General features: G+C 47.3%; 1 protein-coding gene across 2 annotated transcripts in view; it reads left to right on the forward strand.

Annotated features, from left to right (window-relative positions):
* HYDIN (HYDIN axonemal central pair apparatus protein) overlaps window positions 1–20,029 on the forward strand; it is a 395,035-nt gene extending 375,006 nt beyond the window's left edge. For both annotated transcript variants that reach the window (XM_066348740.1, XM_066348741.1), the window contains exons 77-85: window positions 541–699; window positions 3,740–4,017; window positions 5,294–5,513; window positions 7,548–7,760; window positions 8,777–8,940; window positions 9,786–9,936; window positions 17,107–17,337; window positions 17,715–17,939; window positions 19,439–20,029. In XM_066348740.1, coding sequence (XP_066204837.1) covers window positions 541–699; window positions 3,740–4,017; window positions 5,294–5,513; window positions 7,548–7,760; window positions 8,777–8,940; window positions 9,786–9,936; window positions 17,107–17,337; window positions 17,715–17,939; window positions 19,439–19,921 — 2,124 coding nt within the window. In that variant the 3' untranslated portion in view covers window positions 19,922–20,029. The remainder of the gene's footprint in view (window positions 1–540; window positions 700–3,739; window positions 4,018–5,293; window positions 5,514–7,547; window positions 7,761–8,776; window positions 8,941–9,785; window positions 9,937–17,106; window positions 17,338–17,714; window positions 17,940–19,438) is intronic.
* The last annotated feature ends 3,253 nt before the right edge of the window (window positions 20,030–23,282 follow it).

Consider the following 23,282-nt stretch of genomic DNA (forward strand, 5'->3'; position numbering starts at 1 on the left):
TCACTCCATGCTCCACTGGCCTCCCACTCCTTCCAGAATAAAATCTGGCCATGCCTCCACACTGACCCTTCTCAAGCCTCCACTGTCTCCCAGTCACAGGCTTTGACTGAGCCATTCCCTCCAGCTCAGGGCCTTGCCCCCCCCACACACACACACACTCTCCAACCCCTCCCCGCACCTGCAGGATCCAACTGACTAGACGCTCCCCCTCCTTCCCTTCCTTCAGCTCAGTGTGAATATGCCCCCCAGGGGGTGTCTCCAGACCCACAGTCCATCTCAGCCCCCTGTAATGTGCTCTCCAGGTACCCCGGCTCTCCCTCCGCACCTCTTAACCCACTTGTAACTACATATGTGGTTGTTGTTAGGTGGGCGTTCTGTGCGCCTAAGTGTTTATTGGGTGAGTGAATGCTCATCTCCTGTGAAGGATGCAGGACCCTGAGAGCGAGGGACCACCCTCGGCGCCCCGGGGTAGGCGCGTGACATTTCTTTTTCTCACGAACTGACAAAGCCTGCCGCCCTGCTCTCTTTCTTGTCCCACAGATTTCAGTCCTAGATCCAGCCAATAAGATTGTGAAGTTAGGAGCTGTCCTGCCAGGACAGGTTGTGAAAAAAACAGTTTCCATCATGAACAACAGCGAAGCCCAGTTCACATTCAGCCAGTCGATCCTGTTCTCGACTCCAGAACTCCAGGAACCTAAGGTCAGTGCCCGGAGCTCCTGGGGGCCTCCTCGTGCTTCCCGACGCCATAACCGACCACGCTAGCGATGCCAGCAGCTCCCGGTCCCCGGCCTCCAGTGTGCCAAAACATTCCCACTGCTTTGCACGGGCCACCTCCAGTCCTCTGCACAGAAATGGCCCGGGGTTCATGCTTCCATCGCTCTCGGGTCACCTGTAAGGGAAACCAAGGCTCAGAGAGGCTGCACACCTCGAAAGGTTCGCACCTTAAAGCAGAGACAGCTGGACTCGGTGGGAGTCAGTGGATTCTAATGGGTACACACGAATCTTCACTGTAGAAAATCTGAAAAGTATGGAACATCCTAAAGGAAAACATTTTGCCCATAATCTCATGCCCAGATATAATCACTTAACATTTTGGTGCCTGTCTTTCCATTGTTTTTCCTACATAAATATTTTTTTACAAAAATAGAATTACAATGCTCATATTGTTTTGAAACCATCTAGTAACGTATCGCAAACATTTCACAGGTCCTTCAATGCCCTGTGTTCATGTCTACCTCCATTACCTAGACAGATCAGTTGTCTATTTCTGCTCATTTCCGGTGTTTCTAATCTTTTGTTGTATAAACAATGTAACGTCCATGTAACCAAAGCTCTGCTAAGACAGATTCCTAGAAGAGGGCTTGTTAGATGGAAAAGAGCGAATGTTTCAACACCCATCACCAATACCCAGAGCCCTGAAAGGTTGTCTGTCCCCCTTGACACCCCCATCGGCTGTGTGAACGATGCTGCTTGTTCCCAAGGCCCCCAGGACAGAGAGGTTACCATCCCTGCTGCCTGCTCCCCATCTTACAGCCCCCTGTGTTTGAATGGGCTCTCGAAAATGGACGTGTGCTTCATTCCAAGAGTGAACTTAGCCATCCCCTTTAGTCCCTGCATTCTTACATTTACTCACTTAAATACGTGCTAGGCGCTAAAAACAAGGCTGTGTCTTAGTCAGCTTGGGCTGCCATAACAAAGTACTATAGAAGGGGGAGCTTAAACAGCAGCCGCTTCTTTCTCACAGTTCTGGAGGCCTGAGCTCACGCTGCCAGCATGGTCTGTTTCTGGTGAGGGCTCTCCAGGCTCCTAGGCGGCCACCTTCTCGCTGTGTGCACAGACAGCAGAGAGCGAGCAAGACTGGGCTGCCTGGTGTCTCTAGTCCCATCAGGAGGGTCCCTCTCTCGTGACCTCATCTAACCCTAATTACTGGCCCCGGGATGAGGAGGAGGCTGCTTGGAGGTCTGCGCGGGGCCACGGGAGGCCTCCCAGGGCAGAGAGGCCTGCACTGAGCGTGCCAGGTGAAGGGGTCCCTCCCAGGGCAGAGAGGCCTGCACTGAGCGTCCCAGGTGAAGGAGACCCTCCCAGGGCAGAGAGGCCTGCACTGAGCGTCCAGGTGAAGGGGTCCCTCCCAGGGCAGAGAGGCCTGCACTGAGCGTCCAGGTGAAGGGGTCCCTCCCAGGGCAGAGAGGCCTGCACTGAGCGTGCCAGGTGAAGGGGTCCCTCCCAGGGCAGAGAGGCCTGCACTGAGTGTCCAGGTGAAGGGGTCCCTCCCAGGGCAGAGAGGCCTGCACTGAGCGTTTCAGGTGAAGGAGACCCTCCCGGGGCAGAGAGGCCTGCACTGAGCGTCCAGGTGAAGGAGACCCTCCCGGGGCAGAGAGGCCTGCACTGAGCGTGCCAGGTGAAGGGGTCCCTCCCAGGGCAGAGAGGCCTGCACTGAGCGTCCAGGTGAAGGGGTCCCTCCCGGGGCAGAGAGGCCTGCACTGAGCGTTCCAGGTGAAGGGGTCCCTCCCAGGGCAGAGAGGCCTGCACTGAGCGTCCAGGTGAAGGGGTCCCTCCCAGGGCAGAGAGGCCTGCACTGAGCGTCCAGGTGAAGGGGTCCCTCCCAGGGCAGAGAGGCCTGCACTGAGCGTCCCAGGTGAAGGGGCCCCTCCCGGGGCAGAGAGGCCTGCACTGAGCGTCCCAGGTGAAGGGGTCCCTCCCAGGCAGGCAGACGGGGAGCGTGTTACTGGCAGACAGAGGCGTGTCGGCTGGAAAGAGTTGGTGCTTTTGAAACCCAGATGTGACTCGGTGTGGCAGGAGCACCGTGGACCGTCTGGGGATGCAGGACACAGGAACACTGGCGGTGAGAGGCCAGCCAAAGTCAGAGACCCAGTGGGTACCTCAGCCCAGGACCCCGTGCTGCCCACTTTGCCATCCAGAGAAAGAGGGCAAACTGGTTGCTTCGCATTCCTCATTCATTCAAAGTAAAGGCCTCGGCTGCAGTGGGTCAGGGCCCCTGCCAGTTTGGCCATTACCCATTCTGCCTCTCTGGCTGATCAGACTCGAGCTGCCAGAGCGGCCTGTGCTGACTCCGTCACCCAGGGCTCGGCTCCGGCATCACTGTGTTTTGAGAAAGCTCTAGGACCGCTTTGCTCCCGGGCTTCTCAGCCCTGCTGCCTCAGCCCACTCGCTGGTGCCTGCTCGGTCCTTGGTACTCGGTACCAAAGGGAGCTCAAGGCTGCAAAGGGGTTTGGCTTCCTCAAGCAGAGTAGTTTGCCTTTCCCAGGAGAGGGGGGCCATACAGATTCAAACAATGGTTCTGAGATGTCAGAATACGTGACATCTTTTGAAACGCAGGTTCCAAGCTCCTCCAAGGACGCTGGTCCAGTGGGCCTGGGGCAGGACCCAGGAATCTGCATTGTCACCAGCACACTGGGAAGTGTGCACAGGGAGCCCCAGAGCGCTGAGTGCTTTTATTTGCTCTTGCTGTCTCCTCAGCCACAGAGTAGGGGTTATCTGCAGGGGGCTGGAGAGAGAATTAACATTGACTGAATGCCTACCAGTCCATTATGCAGCACACATTTGAAGCAGCTGATCTGAGTGTGTACAGTAAGTTGAAGTAACTTGTCAAAGGAAACAGCTGGGAAGAGAGAGCAGGAGTGAGGTCTGACCCCCCCCCCCCGGGCTGTTACAGCCCCAGCAGCCTGGCCTCCAGGGTCAGCTGCCGTCAGCCGCTGAGCCTCGCTGTCATCTTGTCCAGGTCATCACTCTGATACCATTCAGCAACATCACTCTGAAGCCCAAGGAAGTCTGTAAGCTGGAAGTCATCTTTGCCCCGAAGAAGCGTGTCCCTCCCTTCACCGAGGAGGTGTTCATGGAGAGCATGGGGCTCCTGCGCCCCCTCTTCCTGTTCAGCGGCTGCTGCCAGGCCCTGGAGATCTCCCTGGACCAGCAGCATATCTCCTTCGGACCCGTCGTGTATCAGACGCAAGCCACGCGGCGCATCCTCATGTTGAACACGGGCGACATGGGGGCAAGGTAGGAGCCCCAGCAGGGCGCCCTGACCCTGGGTACGACTAGACTTGTTTTACAAGTATGGCTGGGTTTTATTTCTTTCTCCTTTTTTTATCTCCTTCCTTCCCTCAAAATGTGATAGCAGTGGCCTCTCCAGGGTGGTCGCTACCACCAGTTCTTATGCTAGAGAACACTTGCTTAGTGCCTGCTCTGTGCCCTTCACATGGCTCACCTCATTTAATCCCAGCAGTTCTATGAGACCGATGCTATCACTGATCCACTTTACAGGCGAGAAAACTGAAGTATAAGGAGAGTAAGTAATTTTTCCCAAACCCTGCATTGAGCAAGAACTTACCAGGCACAGGTGCAATGCTGAGCGTTGTTAGATAGAAGACCCCATCTGAGTATCCCAGGACCCTCTAAGGTAGGGACTGTATTGTCCCTATTTCACGGATGAATTTCAGGCTCCAACAGGTCAGACAACTTGCCTGGGGTCACACAGCCAGGAAGTGAGAAAGACGGCATTGCAACCAGGTGTACCTACGGCTGCTCCTCCTCCCGGCTCTTCCCTCTCGCTTGCTAGCGGGTGCCCGCCCAGTCACTGCCCAGGCACGCCCCCAAGCCGGACAGGCTGCGCACCGCGCGCCTGCGGGGGTCGCCTCTACGCAGACTCGGTGTGAATGGCGGCCTGAGGGTGCAGCGCAGCAGCCCCGGAACTGGAAGCACACTGGTCTGCACCGTCCACGCTGTCTCCTGCCTGGACCAGAGCCGGACCACAGCGGGTGACCTCACAGGACTGTCAGACCCCAGTGGCTCCACGCGCAGATGCAGCTCTCACCTGAAGGGACCGTCTCCACCCTCTTGGGTCTGAGCTGAGAGGCAGTGCAGGCAGTGATCAAGGCCACAGTCCTAGCTCAGCCACTTCCTAGCCGTGCGACCTTGAGTACACATGTGTAAGCATGTTCATGTGTATGTTCCCCAGTGTGTCACCGTGGGTACTAACATAAGATGCAGCCACTTTCCAGCCTGCTCAACTCTGAGAGGAAGCCAAGTCAATGTACCGAAGAGTGACCGTGGCCCTTGTCCCCACCTGCCTCTGCGCAGTGTTGAAGATATCTTACCCAGGAGCGACTTGACCCTTGTCCCCACCTGCCTCTGCTTTACTGAGCTGTCTTCTTCCCCCCGGGTCCCATGGGGCCCACAAGGGGGTGAGCCTCCAGTCTTTTGTTCTCAGCAGCAGCAAGGACATCCCCAGCGTACTAATACCCTGCCTCCCTCATCTCCTTTTGTCTTGGAAAAGGTTTAAATGGAATGTCAAAAATTTTGAGCCTGATTTCTCCATCAGCCCGGAAGAAGGCTATATCTCTATAGGCATGGAGGTTTCTTTCGAAGTGAAGTACCATCCCACCGAGTTGGGCAAGGAGAGTCTCTACAAAAATTTGCTCTGCTTCATCCAGGGAGGCAATCCTCTGAACCTAACCCTGTCTGGACTCTGCGTGGGACTACCTGCAGTAAAAGAGGTCAGTACGTGCTGCCCACAGATGGGCCAGTGGCCAGAGTGGGCCTAGCAAGACCCACAACTGAACTCCGCCAGGCCTTCCAAAAACAGATGTCTTCTCTGTTTAAAGAGTCCTTGGTGCTCACATCAAACATTCAGACCTGCTACCTTTCTCACAGGGCCTTTGCACATGCTATTCCCACTGCTGAAATACTTATTTTCCCCTCTTCATTTAGTTAATTCCTGTGTAGTCTTCAGCTCTCAACTCAAGCTTCACATTCTCAAGGAAACTTGCATTGACATCTCTGGCTAGACGAAGTTCTGTTATAAGCTGTGAGTGAGGGGTGAACACCTTTGCTATGTTTTTGAAAAATACAACAGCCTTGGGTTAACTCTTTGCCAGGTCTGTTCTTAGAAACCGAACAGTGCAATGCCAGCTGTGTTCCTGGCAACATTGCTCACGGTGAAAATGGCACCTGGTCCCCATCTCTATAATTTCGTTATTTCAAGAATGTTGTGTAAGGGGAGCCATACAGTATGCTACAAACATGCATGCACAAATCTTGGTAAGAACATATGCTTTCATTTTCTTGGGTAAATACTTAGAGTGGAATGGCTGGGTCTTAGGGTAGGTATATATTCCCTTCTTAAGAACCTACCAAACTGTCTTCCAAACCAGCTGTGTCATGTTACATTCCCACTAGTACTGACATTTCTATCTGCATTACACTCTTACCAACACTTGATATGGTCAGGGTTTTTTTTAGCCATTCTAATAGGTATGTAGCAGTATTTCATTTTGGTTTTTAATTTGCATTTTCCTATTGACTAATGATGTTGAGAATTTTTTCAGGTACTTATTTGCCATCCACATATATTCTTTGTTGAAGTATCTGTTCAAATCCTCTATTTTTCATTGGGTTTTTTTTTGGGGGGGGGTTGGTTTTTTTTTTACAGAGCAGAGAAAGAGTCAGAGAAAAGGACAGATAGGGACAGACAGACAGGAAGGGAGAGAGATGAGAAGCATCAGTTCTTCATTGCAGCTCCTTAGTTGTTCATTGATTGCTTTCTCATATGTGCCTTGACCGAGGAGCTACAGCAGAGTGAGTGACCCCTTGCTCAAGTCAGTGACCTTGGGCTCAAGCCAGCGACCTTGGGCTTCAAGCCAGCGACCTTTGGACTCAAGCCAGCAACCATGGGGTCATGTCTGTTATTCCATGCTCAAGCCAATGACCCCTCGCTCAAGCTGGTGAGCCTCCACTCAAGCCAGCGGAGCCTGCGTTCAAAGCCAGTGACCTCGAGGTTTTGAACCTGGGTCTTCTGCATCCCAGTCTTATGTTCTATCCACTGTGCCACCACCTGGTCAGGCTCACTGGGTTTTTTATTTTCTTATTATTGAGTTTTCAGAGCTCTTTGTATATTTAGGACACAAGTTTTATGTTTACATCTTCAATCTGTTAAAATTTATTTTTGTATGTAGTACAAGATATAAATCAAAATTCTTTTTTTTTGTACATGGTTATCTAATTATCCCAGCACCATTTGTTAAAAAGATTATACTTTATACCTTTGTGCTTTGGTATAAAAACCAATCAATGATATATGTGTAGGTCTATTGCTGAACTCTGTTCTTGTCCATCGATCCATTTGACTCTCTTTATACCAATACCACATTGGTCCGTGTTGCCACATTCAATGGCCCTTTCTCACCCCTCATCTTATTTGACCTGCTGGTAGCAGTTGACACCTTGAACAAGTGCCTCCTCCTTCAAACAGTTCTCTCATATGGCTTCCAGGATACCACCCTACCCTGGTTCTCCACCTATCAGATTGGCTGCTCCTTCTCATCTCCTCTTTTGATGCTTAACATTGGAGTATGCCAATTAGGAATTAGTCCTTAAATTCCTTCTTTTTCTAAATACACTTACTTCCTGATAATCTAGTATCCCATTTCTTAGCCTTAAAAAAAAAAAAACTGCTAAGCTGACAACTCCCAAATATGTATCTCCAGATCTGTAAATTCCACCGCCCCTGTAAGGCGCCTGTTTCTTTCCAGGTGGTGAATTTCACCTGCCAGGTGCGCTCCAAGCACACACAGACCATCCTGCTTTCAAATCGCACCAACCAGACCTGGAATCTGCACCCCATCTTTGAGGGAGAGCACTGGGAGGGGCCCGAGTTCATCACCCTGGAGCCCCATCAGCAAAACAAGCCCTATGAGATTACCTACAAGCCCCGCACCATGAACCTGGAGAACCGCAAGCACCAGGTAGGCTGAGCACCGCCTCAGGCTCCAGGCATGGCTGGAGGGAGGGGTTGTGTGAGAGCGGTGAGGGGACAGTGTGGCAGCTCAGAGGAAGAACAAGAGGGGCCCTGGCCGGTTGGCTCAGCGGTAGAGCGTCGGCCTGGCGTGCGGGGGACCCGGGTTCGATTCCCGGCCAGGGCACATAGGAGAAGCGCCCATTTGCTTCTCCCCCCCCTCCTTCCTCTCTGTCTCTCCCTTCCCCTCCCGCAGCCAAGGCTCCATTGGAGCAAAGATGGCCCGGGCGCTGGGGATGGCTCCTTGGCCTCTGCCCCAGGCGCTAGAGTGGCTCTGGTCTCGGCAGAGCGACGCCCCAGAGGGGCAGAGCATCGCCCCCTGGTAGGCAGAGCGTCGCCCCTGGTGAGTGTGCCAGGTGGATCCCGTTCGGGCGCATGCGGGAGTCTGTCTGTCTCTCCCCGTTTCCAGCTTCAGAAAAATACAAAAACAAAAAAACAAAAAAAACAAGAGGGGACCCTATCTTCTAGGGTCTTCACTCCCAATCCTTATTCAGATCCAGCCTTGACTGCCATCACAGCACCTCCGGTTTTTCATTGTGTGTATTTTCACGTTACATTATATCATGAGCATTTTTCTGTTTAATTAGATAGTCTTCATGATAATCATTTTTAATGATTGCCCAATATTTCATTCAGTGAGAGTTCTATAATTTATTTAACATTCCCCAGTTGTTAAATGTTTAAGTAATCTCCAAATTTTCATATTATAAATGGTTCTAATATATATATGCATATGTATGTAACTTTTTCTCCTGGAGGGATTTTTCTTCTTCAGTAAATTCCCTTGTCTGAGATTCCTGGGTCAAATACATGCGAGTATTTCTATGACTCTTGAAACAAACTGCTTTCCAAAACTCTTATGTCCATTTGCAGAGCCTCCGTCGGTCCTGTGTGACTACCACGCCTGAGGGGGACCTAACAAAGACCCCTCTGTATCATTCTGCTCACATTTCTTTCTCTCCTTAGGGCACCCTCTTCTTCCCGCTGCCAGATGGGACCGGCTGGCTGTATGCCCTGCATGGCACTTCCGAGCTCCCCAAGGCCGTGGCCAACATCTACCGCGAAGTGCCGTGTAAGACGCCCTACACTGAGCTCCTGCCCATCACCAACTGGCTGAACAAGCCCCAGAGGTGAGGGAGTGGGGCCAGGGGTTGGTGTGGGGGAGAGGGAGGGAGGACTTCCCCTGTCTATCCTGGTCCTTCCCTAGGTCAGGGCCTGTAGAGGACATTGGCTAAAAGGGTCAGAGTTCCCTGATGTGGCCAGGCAGTGCCTGAACTCTAAGCAAGAGTCTCCTATTCAATGCTATCTATGAATGGTTGGTTACTTTTAAATCTCCTAGAACAGTGCCTGGCACAAAGAAGTGCTCAATAAATATTATGTATGACTATTATTACTGTTATCAGTATCATCATCACAATAATCATGGCTGCTGTTATGGAGTGCTCAATCTTATTACCTAAGCCACCGGCCAGGGAAGGACATCCTTTGGATCTTGTACTTGCAGTGGAAGTGAATAGAATGCAAGGACTGGAGGAGCTTGAGGACAGCCAGCCCAGTCCCCTTCTTTCATAGTGAAGGAGCCGAAGGTTGGGAGAAGAGGCCACCTACTTAGCACTGTGGGCAAAGGCTCAGACCTAAGTTTGAATCCCAGTTCTGCCAATAGCTAGTCATGTTAGGTGAGCGTGTTATCTTCCTTCTCTTGGCCTCGTTTCCTCATCAGTAGAACAGAGATGGTAATGATATGTGCCTCCTACAGACATTATAGGGATTCAATGTCTATAACACAGGCAGAGCCCTGACTCAGTATGGTCTGTAAACAGTAGTTACTGGTATTGTTAGTGACAGTGAATACTGGAACGCTGGACCCATGTGTTTTACATAAAATCAAGAGTAGAGACAGCACCTTTCCTTCTTTGCTTTGGGCAACTATCTCACTTTCTCTGCCCTCTCTTCCTATGCTCCTGTGCTCCCCCAGATTCCGGGTCGTTGTGGAACTGCTGAAACCAGAGAAGCCAGACCTTAGTGTCACCTTAAAGGGCCTTGACTACATTGATGTACTGTCTGGATCCAAGAAAGACTACAAGCTCAACTTCTTTTCCTACAAGGAGGGAGTGTACAGTGCAAAGGTAGCCACATGTCAAAGGCTCTGCCCTGGAACCCTGGAGGCTGATAATTCTGCCATTAGGGAGTGAACATGTCTTCCATCACCAGCCTAGCCTTATCCTGTTGGGCTGCCCATTTAGAATGACCTGGCAAAGGCATTCTGGGTTCCCCGCCTCTTTAAGATAAACCAGATTGCAAGGCCAGCCAGCCATTATGTAGACCCACGCCAAGCTTCCAAGGCAGCAGAATTGTGAAAATCCCTATGCAGTAGGTAAAACTGAACCAGCAAGCACCAGACCACAATAACAAACCATCCCATTTTCTGATTGCTTACAGAGTGTCCAGCATTGTGCCGAGCACCCAACACACATGTCAGAGCCAGGATTCAACTCTGAGCCATATACTCCAAGGCAGCGCACATGAGCTGTTTTTCCTAATGTGTTAGTTCAATAAGTATTTATTGGGCATGTATGCCATACACTAGGTGCTAGTAACATAGCAGTCATCCAAAAATAGCCACAGTCCCTGTTCTCCAGGAAAGGGAGAGGGACATTAATCAAATAATTGCACTCTAAATGCATTATTACCAAATGAGTTAAGTGTTTTTGAAGAAAAGAAGCATAATTGGATCAGTAGCTCACAAGAGAGGTCAGGGCTAAAGATAATACATGAGAATTATCCATTTATCAATAGGATTTAAGGCTCTGTGGAGAATGGAGTTGCCTAGGAAAAGGTTTTTTTTGTTTGTTTGTTTGTTTTTGTATTTTTCTGAAGCTGGAAACGGGGAGAGACAGTCAGACAGACTCCCGCATGCGCCCAACCAGGATCCACCCGGCACGCCCACCTGGGGTGACGCTCTGCCCACCAGGGGGCGATGCTCTGCCCCTCCGGGGCGTCGCTCTGCCGCGACCAGAGCCACTCTAGCGCCTGGGGCAGCGGCCAAGGAGCCATCCCCAGTGCCCGGGCCATCTTTGCTCCAATGGAGCCTTGGCTGCGGGAGGGGAAGAGAGAGACAGAGAGGAAGGAGGGGGGGGTGGAGAAGCAAATGGGCGTTTCTCCTATGTGCCCTGGCCGGGAATCGAACCCGGGTCCCCCGCACACCAGGCCGACGCTCTACCGCTGAGCCAACCGGCCAGGGCTGCCTAGGAAAAGGTTTTAAAGTGAAACAATAGAATCTAGGAACACGTCTCCCCTCCAGCATGGCAAAACCCACACAACAGCATGTCATCTCCTCTCCTACAGTCCCTGAGGTAGTCTGCTCCCTCAGGTCACAGTCACAAACAGGGTGAAAGAGGACCTTAATGTCCAGGAATCACAAAACATCTGAAGGGGGGGGAAAGCCACCACAAAATAGAAATACCAGGTCAACAATAAGAACTCCTGAGGTAAGAGTTATTAAAGCAAACAGAAGAAGACTTCTGGTTAATATTATAAATATTCTCAAGGGATATAAAGAAGATAAGCATACTCATGAAATAAGAGCAGGCTGTGGTGGAAGAGAATCAATTGGGGACCCTGCACGTGAAAAATAGGATATTTGGAATATAAAACCACAGAGGACAGTTGAATAGTATAATGGACTCTGAGGAAGAGATTACTAGTTAGTTAGAAGATCAAGCTGAGTAATATCACCATACTTTAACACATGAGCACAAAGAAATAGCAAGATGAAAGGAAATAATAAGTGTTGGTGAGTGGGTGGAGAAGTTGGATCCATTGCTGTGAAAGTATAAATAGTGCGGCCACTTTGGAAAACAGTCTGGGAGTTTTTCAAATGCTTAAACATTGAATTACCACACGATTCAGCAACTTCACTGCTAGATTGATTCCCATGATAAATGAAAACATGTCCATACAAAAACTGATACATGAATGTTCATAGCAGCGTTACGTGTAAGAGCCAAAAGTGGACACAACCAAAGTGTCCATCAACTGATGAATGGATAAATACAATGGAGAGTATTTGAGAAATGGAAATAAAGTACTGATGTCTGGACCGCAGGGATGAACCTTGAAAACATACATGCTAAACGAACAAAGCCGGTCACAAATGGCCACAGATTGTATGATTTCATTTATGTGGAATGTCCAGAATAGACAAGTCTATAGAAACAAAGTAGATTAGCAGAGCCTAGGTCTAGAGAGGATGGGATAGGAGGAAATGGGGGATGGCTGTTAATGGGCACAGGGTTTCTTCTTGAGGAGAAGAAAGTGTTCTAAATCAAATAACTGGACTATGACTATGTAATTACAAAGGAGACAAGTGCTTTGTGAATATACTAAAAGCCACGAAATTGTACACTTTAAGTGAGTGAATTATATGGAATGTGAATTGTATCTCAATAAACCTGTTTTTTTAATGATAGGAAATATTAAATAAATTATGTTAAGAAGTTCTAATATCCATCTAATAAGAACTCTTGAAACAGAAAAACAAGACAATAGATGGAAGAAAACACCCTACAAAATAATTGGATAAAAATTTCCAGGGCTATTGGAGAAAGAGAGTGTTCTAATTAAAGGGATCCACCAAGTTGCCAAACAGGTTGAATGAAAGAAAGAAAGACTCTCATCTAAATTTTGAGAACAAAATTTCAGAACACTGGGATAAAAGAGAAAGTCCTAAATAATTGTAGGCAAAATAAAAGGGAATAATAATCATAGTAACATCTGATTTCTCATGCCAACACTGAAGACAAGAAGCGATGGAGGAAGCTATTCAAACTTCTTAGAATGATTTTCAATCTAGAACTCAAAACTATTATGAGAGCAAAATAAAGACAGTTTAAAACAGGCAAGGACTCAAAGTAACCCACACAATTCCTGAAGGAAGTGCTACAAAATTAAAACTTCTTAAATTTACAAAATTTTAAAAATAAGTAAATGAATCCAAGCAGAAAGTACATGGATATAATGGACAAAGAATCTAAACTAAATTGATAGGTAATTTCAAGTGTTGAAAGCAATCTGAAATGTTTCATATGAACTCAAGATAGGCAATAGCAAAGGGGGGAATAAAATAAGGCAATGGAAAACAATGTTCTCATGCTGCTGGAAACAAATAGGGAAACAAGAGATACGCTCTCATTTATAGAGAAGGGTAGGGAGAGAACAGAGATATTCATAAACTGTAGATATGAACATAAAGATATAATAAATATATATATATTAAAATGTAAGTGTAAAGAGTTTTGAGTAAAAATGAACCCAGATCACAGAATCTCTTCACAGTAATATGGATAAAAATTAACAATGACAACAAAAAAGTTTTTTTAATATCAAAAGCACTTTTGGCTATGATGGAGTAACTAGTCTTTCCACCATAAAAAAGCATAAAACTGGACAAAATGTCTGAAGCAAGTCTTTTAAGTCATTGGAAAACAGGCAGCACAACACTGCAATTCATCAGAGAGAAGGAAATTTATGAGATGAGTCCCCATGATTTTGCTGCTCTCTGCCCAGGGACAATGTCCTGACCACAGTGCATTGAGCTAGAATCTAAGCAAAGCACAGCAATCCCAGTGAACCAAGGAGACAGAAATCAGAGTTTGGTGCAGCTGAAATAGCTGATCTCTACAGGGTAAGGCACAAGAGAAGAGGGGACCCTGGCCGGTTGGCTCAGTGGTTGAGTGTCACCCTGGCATGTAGAAGTCCCTGGTTTGATTTCCAGCCAGGGCACACAGGAGAAGCACCCATCTGCTTCTCCATCCTTCCCCCTCTCCTTTCTCTCTATCTCTCTCTTCCCCTCCCACAGCCAAGGCTTCACGGGAGCAAAATTGGCCGGGGCACTGAGGACAGCTCCAAGGCCTACACCAGGGGTCCCCAAACTTTTTACACAGGGGGCCAGTTCACTGTCCCTCAGACCGTTGGAGGGCCAGACTATAAAGAAAACTATGAACAAATCCCTATGCACACTGCACATATCTTATTTTAAAGTAAAAAAAAACAGAACAGGAACAAATACAATATTTTAAATAAAGAACAAGTAAATTTAAATCAACAAACTGACCAGTATTTCAATGGGAACTATGCTCCTCTCACTGACCACCAATGAAAGAGGTGCCCCTTCCGAAAGTGCGGTGGGGGCCGGATAAATGGCCTCAGGGGGCCACATGCGGCCCGCGGGCCGTAGTTTAGGGACCTCTGTAGGCCCTACACCTAGGTGCTAGAATGGCTCCGCCCACAATGGAGCAACACCCCAGATGGGCAGAGCACCACCCCCTAGTGGGCATGCTAGGTGAATCTCAGTTGGGCACATGCGGCAGTCTGTCTCTCTGCCTCCCCACTTCTCACTTCAGAAAAATACAAAAAAGATAAAAGAGAGAGAGGGAGTGAGAAAACAAGTCTATATGGGAGTTCCCCTCGAAGTCCTTAGTTGAAGGTTGGACTGCACAGGAAGAAGCTATGTGAGATTTACCAGAGAGCAGTTGCTCCAAGGGTGATAAGGAAAAAGGTATACAACATTAATCAGTGCTGGGGAACACTGGAGTTCTGGCCCAGCCAAAGTGGAGAGGTTGCATTAACAACGCCTCATCAACCCTAGGAACCCAGCCAAAATACCAGAAATGCCAGAAAGATAAGTCCTTCTGTGAACCAGACTGAAAAAGCCTAAAACCAAGAACTTACAAAGATCAGCAAGGAGGACAAATTTGGAGATAAATCCCACCAAGTTGGAAGGCCTTAATAACCATCTTGAGTTTTACACGTATCTGCTCTAACAAAGCATAAAACCGAACCTACACAAGTTTAAGGTGTTAGTCAGTGATTGAACAGCCTCCTAGAACAAAATCAACCTCTTATACAGAAGATAAAAGAATCTAGACACTCTACAATGATCATCAACAGTGTCCAGGACATAAACAAAAATCACTAGACTTGCGTAGAAGCAGGAAAATGTGACCCATAGTCAAGAAAAAAATACTCAATGGAAACTAACTCCAAGATGAACCAGACTGGATTTAGCAGGCTGACTTCAACAAAGCTATTATAAACATGTTCAAGAACTAAAAGGAAATATTTTAAATAATTAAATAAAATACAGGTCTTAGTGGACAGATAAGGAATCTCAGCAGAGAAATAGAAACTATTAAAAAGAACACAATGAATATCCTAGAACTGAAAAGTACAGCAAACAAATGAAAAGTTCATTGTATATGCTTAACAGCTGATTAGAGATGTGAGAAGATACCTTGAACTTGAACAAATCAATATAAAACTTCCAGTCCGAAAAACAGAGAGAAAAAAGATTGAGGAAAAACAACCAGAACCTTAGGAACCTGTGGGAAAATATAAAATACATGACTAATATGAGTCAAAAGAGAAGAAAGCGAGAATGGAGTGGAAAATTGTTTGAAAAAATAATGGCTGAAATTTTCCTGGTTTTATTCTTTTTTTTTTTAATGATTTACAGCTCCAAGAAACTTGGCAAACCTCAAGCAGGAAAAATACAAAGAAAACCAGACGTACGCACATCATAGTAAAACTGCTGAAAACCAAAGATAGGAAGAAAATCTTAAAATAACCAGATTTAAAATAGGGGACAACAATCAAAATGACCACTGACTTCTCTTCAAAAATAATGGAAACCATCTGCAAAGTGTGAAAGAAAAAGAAACCATCTACCTAGAATTCTTCACTGAAAATATCCTTTAAAACTGAGGGTGAGATAGACATTTTCAGATAAAAGAACATGGGAGAATTCACTGGCAGCCGACCTGCGTTACTGAATGCATTAGCATTATTAGAATGCAAATAGGTATCCTCCAGTCTGAAGGGAAATGAGAGCAGATGGGACCCAGGGTCTGCTGGAAGGAAAGAAGAGCACTAAAAATGCTAAGTATTAAAGTGTATGTTTTTCTTCCATAAATTTGTTTAAAAGACAAATGACAGTTTATAGCAAATATAACAGTGTAAAGCAGATGTTCCTATATACATAGAAGTAAAAGATACAATGACAACAGCACAAAAGATGGGATGGACAGGCCGATGGAATTTTAATTAGTAAGATTGTTACATGTGTAGGTAGGGAATTGAGAGGCAGGAAACATACAGGGTCAGTGGTAAAGTGGGAAGTGTAGAAATACTAAATTTTGACAAGTTACAACTTGGTGTTGTCAGCTCTACATGTTGTTTCTAATGTAATGAAGAAGTCATTAAAGGAAATAGACTATATTACAAAAGATTACATAATGATCCAACAGAAAGCAGGAGAGTAGCAACAGAGGAGTGAAAAATTGAACCTTTGAAGAAATAGCATGAAGGCAGACTTCAATTCAAACACATAAATAATTATTCTAAATGTAAAAGACTAAACGCTCCAATGAAAAGACACAGGGTGTCAGAAGCACTCTTAAGTATAAAACCAGGAAGAGCTTGGAAGTAAAAAGCCAGATATGTTCAGAGTTACCACCTAATAATAAACTAAACAAGTGAAAGTATTAAAAAGGGCAAGACACTTGAATAGACTCTACTGCACGAAGTAGATACATGAATGACCAATAAGCACCCGAGAAGATGCTCAACATCATCCGTCATCTGGGTAAAGAACTTAAAAGAGTGAGCAGTTTGTCAATAACAAGTCGGGTGCAGGGGTGAGGGGACAACATACTGCAGTTACAAGTGTGAGCTCTGGAATCAGTCCAACCTGGGTTCAGATCCCTGTTCTGATACTTCCCTGCCTGTGACCCTGGTCAGGATACTTAATGTTGCTAAGCTTCATTTTCCTCATCTTTAAGAGAAAAATGTGGTGAGGGGAACAATAATGTTGCTCACAAATTGTGTGAATTAAACATGTACTTCTAGTGCCTGGCACACAGTAATCATTAAGTGTTAGATGTCGTCATCATCCTCATCTATTTGGCAACACCGGGAACAGGAGTGAAACTCACTATACCATGAAGACCTCTCAAGGTCTTGCCTGTTCTCCAGGGCTGTCAGTTGTGCCCGCTGGGGAGACCTTCACCTGCAGCAGTAGACAGGGCTGCTCCGGCTCTTCTAAAGCCAACTCAGGCAATGGAATATACGTTCATCTAGGAAGAACCAGAGCAGATTGTCTAAAGAAAAAGCCCGGCTAGGAGGGCCCATGTCAGCCTGGTCACCATGCTTCATGTGCCCAGGTTTTGCTCACAGAGAGAAGGGCCCCCAGCTAACCCCGCTACTCTGCCCTGTTTCCTCCTGCTCTCCCGGGAATTCAGGTGATCTTCCGTAACGAGGTGACCAACGAGTTCTTATACTACACGGTGAGTTTCAGGGTCACCCCTTCAGGCATGATCAAAAGCATCGAGATGGTGAGCCCCGTCCGGCAGAGCACATCGACCTCCATCAAGCTGGAGAACCCGCTGCCCTACATGGTGACCTTCACCTCGGATTGCAGGGTGCCCGACATCAACCTGCCCTCCCAGTTGGTGGTGCCCGCCAACTCTGAGGTATGAACCTCGCTGCCGAGGCCCCCAAAGCTGTGATAGAGGCTCTGCCTGTGGGGCCTCTGGATCCACGTTCCGCATCCCTGAGCCGAGCCAGCCCTGGCGGTGGTCTAACTGTGCTCTTTGAAAGAGGACCCGGTACTTATTTTTAGATTCAAAGAGGTTCCAGATCTAGAAATCCCTGGATTAGGGGGGAGTGAGAAGGGGTCCAGGAGAGGGAAAGTGGCTGGTTTGGGCGTACATTTCCTGGGCTCAGGAGCAGTGTGAGCGCCTGCCTGTGAAGCACCATTGCTGCCGCCAACCTGCTCTGAGGTCCTTGGGTGGTGGCAAGGGATGAGTGGGACCTTCAGCATCACCGGGGCCTCTGTCTTCTCTTGCAGGGCACATTCTCATTCGAATTCCAGCCCCTGCGTGCCGGAGAAAGCTTCGGGAGACTAGTTCTGCACAACAATGATTTGGGTTACTACCAGTATGAGCTCAGCCTGAAGGCTCTGCCAGCATTGCCTGAAAAGCCCATCCACTTCCAGGCTGTGCTTGGCAGCGGCCAGAGCAACTTTGCCAAGATCATCAATTACACCCGGCAGAAGACAGAATACTACTGCAGGGTGGGCCGCCCCTGCCCTACCTTTATGCCCTTCTCTCGCCAGAAGTCTGATCTCAAAAATAATAGGAGGAGGACACAGGGGGTGCAGAAATGTGAAACTCGGGAGAGTCGGGTGCTTCTAGCTGGGAAACTCCCCGCTAGAAGTCACTAGCACAAGGCCTGGGGTCTTCCGTAAAGACTTTCTATCTTAACAAGCTGTGTGGGGCTGGGGAGTTTTGCTTCCTTCTGCGTGCTCAGTAGTCAGTAAAGGGAGACAGACAGTAGAGCTTAAAGGTCATGAGTATAGGCTGTGGAAACCAACAGACCTGGGTTTGAATCTTGGCTTCCCCATTTACTCTGTGTATGAATAATTTACTAAAGCTCTCTAAGCTTATTTATAAAGGGTGATAATACCCTGACCTCACAGGATGGCTATGTCGATTTTAAAATATGTATATAAAAAGCATTTTCATAGAGCCTGGCCCATAGTACATACCCCTTATATATTACTTATTATATCAGTTGGAATATAGGTTGAACTCCTAAAATGGACACCCAAAATGACCAAAAAAAGTAAAAATTGATTCCTCTTGCAAGCAGCTGTGGGCATAAGCAGTTTGGGCTGGAATGGTGGCCCTATGACATCAGGCCCCCAGACTCCTGTCCTGAGGCTCTTCCCTCTATAGAGTGGCTTTGGTCCAAATGGACCAGGACAGTTTACCATGACAGCTATAAGGGAGAAGGCAGGAGGCTGCATGTATCATTTCCACTCACATTCCATTGAACAGAACTGCATAGGACCATAGCTAGCAACAAGGGGAGCTAGGAGGGGGAGCCTCTCCACTGGGCAGCCATGTGCCCCGTTAACATCTGGGCTACAATCAAGAAGCATAGGCTCTTGATCAGTCCTCTCAGTCAGGCGAAGCTAGGTTATGCTGCAATAACAAACAGCCTCTATATCTCAGTAGCTTAAAAGCACAAAGGTTTGTCTCCCATTTGTGCTGTCTATCCAGTGAGGGTCAGCAGGGAACTCTGTTCATTACAGCCACTCAGGGATCCAGGCTGAAGGACAACCACCACCACACCTGTTTCTGGACATAGTCCCAGAGGGGTTAAAAGACCCCACAGGGATTTGCACGGGCAATTGAATGCTCTAATGTAGAAGTGACACCTCTCACTTCTCGCCACTGTCCAGAACTAGTCTCACCCGTCCATGAGGACCTAGAATACTCGGTCTTCCACAGGCATGAAAGGAAGAGAGCCGGATGTTGGGGAGCAGCACTGATGACTGCCATACTAACAATCCAGCTATGTGTCTTTGGGCAGGTTATTCCATGTCTCTTGGCCTTGATTTCTTTGTAGTAAAATAGGGATAATTAGTAGTACCTCTCTTCAAGGGAGTTATAAGGACACAGCTCTTTTATAACCTGCCCGGCCGGGAGTGGAGGGGCTGGGGATGGAACTGAGCTGCTGGTATACCCTTCAGGATCCCATATGACCAAGTATTTGTTCTCCTTTCAGATCGACTGTCTAGACTTTCACGCGGAAAAGGTCATTAGCGCAGCCCCGGGGTCTCAGGGAGGCACAGAAGTCAGTGTGGAAGTCTATTTTGAGCCCAGCCACCTGGGTGAGACCAAGGGCATCCTGAGCCTGTCGTCACTTACAGGCGGGGAATATACCATCCCCCTCTTCGGAATGGCTCTGCCCCCCAAGCCACAGGGTCCCTTCGTGATCCGAGCCGGATACAACATAGTCATTCCCTTCAAGAATGTTTTCTACCAACCAGTCACCTTCTCCTTCATCGTAGAGAACCCAGCCTTCACCATCCGTGTCACAGACTTCGTGCGGCCCAAGAAGATAAACAACATCACAGTCTCCTTCGATGGAAACCCATCGGGCAGCAAAACCCCCATCACCAGCAAGCTCATTGTGGTGTGCCCTCCCGGCGAGGGCAGAGAGACAGAAATTAAGTGGGTTTATTATCTGAAGGGGATCACCCCTTAGTGATAAGCAGGCTCAGCTACACTAAGAAACAGCCATCCCCTCAGCACTAATATCTATGTATTCTAGCCTGACAAATAGAATAATCAGGATTCTAAAGGTACTGTTTTATCCTCCTCGTTCAATTAGAGGCACTTATTACCATATTATATATATTCAGAAGATATGTGTATAGTACATATATTCCATATTAAATGTGGTAACTGTACAAAATGGAGCTATATTTACTTTGCAAGGGCAAGTCTCTGCATTTGGTTTCTTAACATATACCCAAAGCTCAAGTACTATGCAAATAATCCCTATTTTTAATAAGATGACACAGGGATAACACTCATGACCTTTTATATTACACAGCACTTGGCAGTACACGACGCTGGGGCATTGCAGTTTCTTTTTAAAAATACACGATGGCTTAAACAGTCCTCAGACGTGACTCTATTCTGATGGGGTATTTTATTTCTGCAAGCTGAAGAAGTCACTATTTTCAAAGCGACTAAAAGATAAGGTAGGGCCATCACTGCAGGGCCAGGGGCCAGGGATCTCCCTCCATCTCTGAATCCCATATCTGCTCCCCAGAGAAACTTCTCACTGAAGGCTGGGTCCTGGAAAAACGCTAATTGAGACTCTAGTTCCCCACACCCACCAACTGCCCTATACACAACAGCCGGTGAAGCAGGGGTTCTCGGCCCATCAGTACATCAGAATCACCTCACTCTGGTCCAGGACCCCTCTCCCCAAATTCTGATCTAATTGACCTGAGAGAGGGAACGTGGGCATCACTTTTTCTAAACTTGTCCAGCAAAGTTGAGAACCAGTGCTACACATCAAAACAACCACCTAGCCATTAGTTCCACAACTGGGCCAGGAATCTAGTTCCAGGGGAGAACCACATCCCAGTTTGCTCTGTTTAAGCTGCAGCCATTTGTATACATGTGAAAGGGGTCTTCTAAGTCAGTGCCTTTCTTCAGGGGGAAAGGCCTGCAGAAGCTCCACCCCCAGCAGGAGTGGGGCATCTAGCTGCCTCTCGCCCTGGGGCCTGCCAGGTCGATTCAAGATGATTCAAGACTGGCCATGCTTATTGTATCAATTGGTAAATTATTAAATGCCTATAAAACTAAAATAAAGAAGAAGAAAGAGAGGAAGAAGGAGAAAATGGCTGGCCCTTGAGTGGACTTGCTTCTGCGCACACAGGCACACACTCCCAGGCCTGAGGGCTCCCCTGCCCCCACCCGCTCCACCCTTCTCATCCCCCACGGCCTCCCTGAAAGAAAGCAGAAAGGCATGAAAGAGGGCGGGCATTTGGGGACCAATGCTTCCAAGTAGTGGTTCTCAATAAGAGTCCCTGGACCACCCGCAGCAGCATTCCTTGGAAATTTATGAAAAATATAAGGTCTACCGGAAAGTTCTGTCCATTTCTATCACAAGTTTCGACACGTAAGCACATGTTTATTTGGCGCATGTGTGCCTCTCTATTTTTATCACTTAATGTATACATACTGACGTAGCAAATTAACTAAAACAAAGTTGATTCACGTTAGTCTTATGTGTGAAGCCATAGTGTACCCATGGCTACTGATAAAGTTCATTTACGCCACTGTAACTTTTACGAATTTCAACAAGGAAGAAATGCTACAGAAGCATGTCTGTCGCATCCACCATATTCCCCGGACTTAGCACCCTCCGACTATCACTTGTTTTTGTCCTTACAAAATTTTTTGAAGGAAGGGCAAAAAATTCAAAAATGAAGAAGATATCAAACAAGCACTGGTTCAATTTTTCGCATCAAAAGATAAAACATTTTTCAAAAATGGGATATACAAATTGCCCTCACACTGGCAAGAAATCATTAATAATAATGGCAATTATATTATTTAATAAAGTTTATTGATGGTAAGAAAAATTTGTATTTTGTTTTATTCCAAAAATGGACAGAACTTTCCAGTAGACCTTACAAATACAAATTCTCGGGTCACCCCAGACCTTTTGAGTCAGAAGCTCCAGGGTAGGCCCAGCAACCTGGGCTTTAATGAACCCTCATATTCTTCTACAGCCCAGAACACTCTACCCACAGCTGGGAGCAAATGAAGCTTTTTCTAACGTATTTGCAGACCTGTACTTAATAGTTCATTTTTATAACCGTGAGGAATGCTGCCAATGGGCATAAAGACAAAGAACTGGATGACAGATTTACCCAGTGGTTAAACGAGCAAAGAAAGCACTAAGCAGCAGTGAGAGGACGCGGAGATCGAGCTGGTGCTGTGACCAGCAAATATACAGTCTGAATAAGCCAGTGGTTCTCAAATTTTAGTGCCTATCAGAATCAACCAGAGGGCTACACCACAACTGCCGGGCCCCACCCTCAGACTGCCCAGCCTGAATTAGCAGGATTGGGTGGGCTCGAGAATTTGCATCGCTGCCAAGTTCCCGCCGCTGCTGCTGCTGTGGGCCTGAGAGTCCCACTGAGGCTCTGAAGCCTCAGCCTCCTCACATCAGCATCACCTGAGAACTTGTCAGGAAGGCAGGGTCTCAGGCCCCGCCCAACTTGCTGAGCTAGAATCTACATGGGAATGACATCTGTAGGGGATGGTGTACACACTGTATTTGAGAGCGCTGCTTTGAAGGCCACTAGCAGAACTTGAGCCTTTGTCGAAGCCACAGACCTAATACTCTTCATTAGAGTCCAAAAGAGGGAGTCTTAGCAAGTCTGCTTATGGCATCACACAGATGCAGATGAGTTAACTGTGACAAGAAGGCCAGCGTGCAACCAGGAGCATCAATTACCCACTAGTCTAGAAGTGTCTGAGCATGCCAGACCCGGGCAGGGCTGGCCCCCAGGGTCAGGGAAGTGAGCACATAGAGAAGGTGAGAAGGCCACGGTGACTGTTGGGCTTTATTCTCAGAACCAATGACAGTGCAATTATGCATAAATAACCTCATTTAGTTGGCATTTTCCAAGATAGAGAAAAGAAACCACTTCTTTCTGGGAACTTCTGAACTAAAGGTTAGACAAAGCATTGTTTTGGACCTTGAGTAAGAAACTGGTATCTTAGCAACCTAGTCCAGAATGTGATCTCAGGAGAAGAGTTCCTTCTGGTAAAAAACATTTCCTTATTGTTTCAATTATTTAAAAAAAAAAACCTGTATATTTATGACTCTGGAGGGACTGGGTTCACCTTTCAGAAAAAGTCAAACCAAGCAGCAAAAGAAGCAGATGAGATATTATATTACATATGGTTCCAGTGGAAATGAATACCCACCCACTGGAGAAATAGGTCCAAACCATTCCCACTGATTGGATTTTTTCTTTTTTTTGTATCAGCCATCTTCAAAATCCTAAAGATATAAAACTTGCAAGACATTTGGA

Source organism: Saccopteryx leptura, chromosome 9, assembly GCF_036850995.1.
Source record: "Saccopteryx leptura isolate mSacLep1 chromosome 9, mSacLep1_pri_phased_curated, whole genome shotgun sequence".
In the NCBI taxonomy this organism is placed as follows: domain Eukaryota; kingdom Metazoa; phylum Chordata; class Mammalia; order Chiroptera; family Emballonuridae; genus Saccopteryx; species Saccopteryx leptura.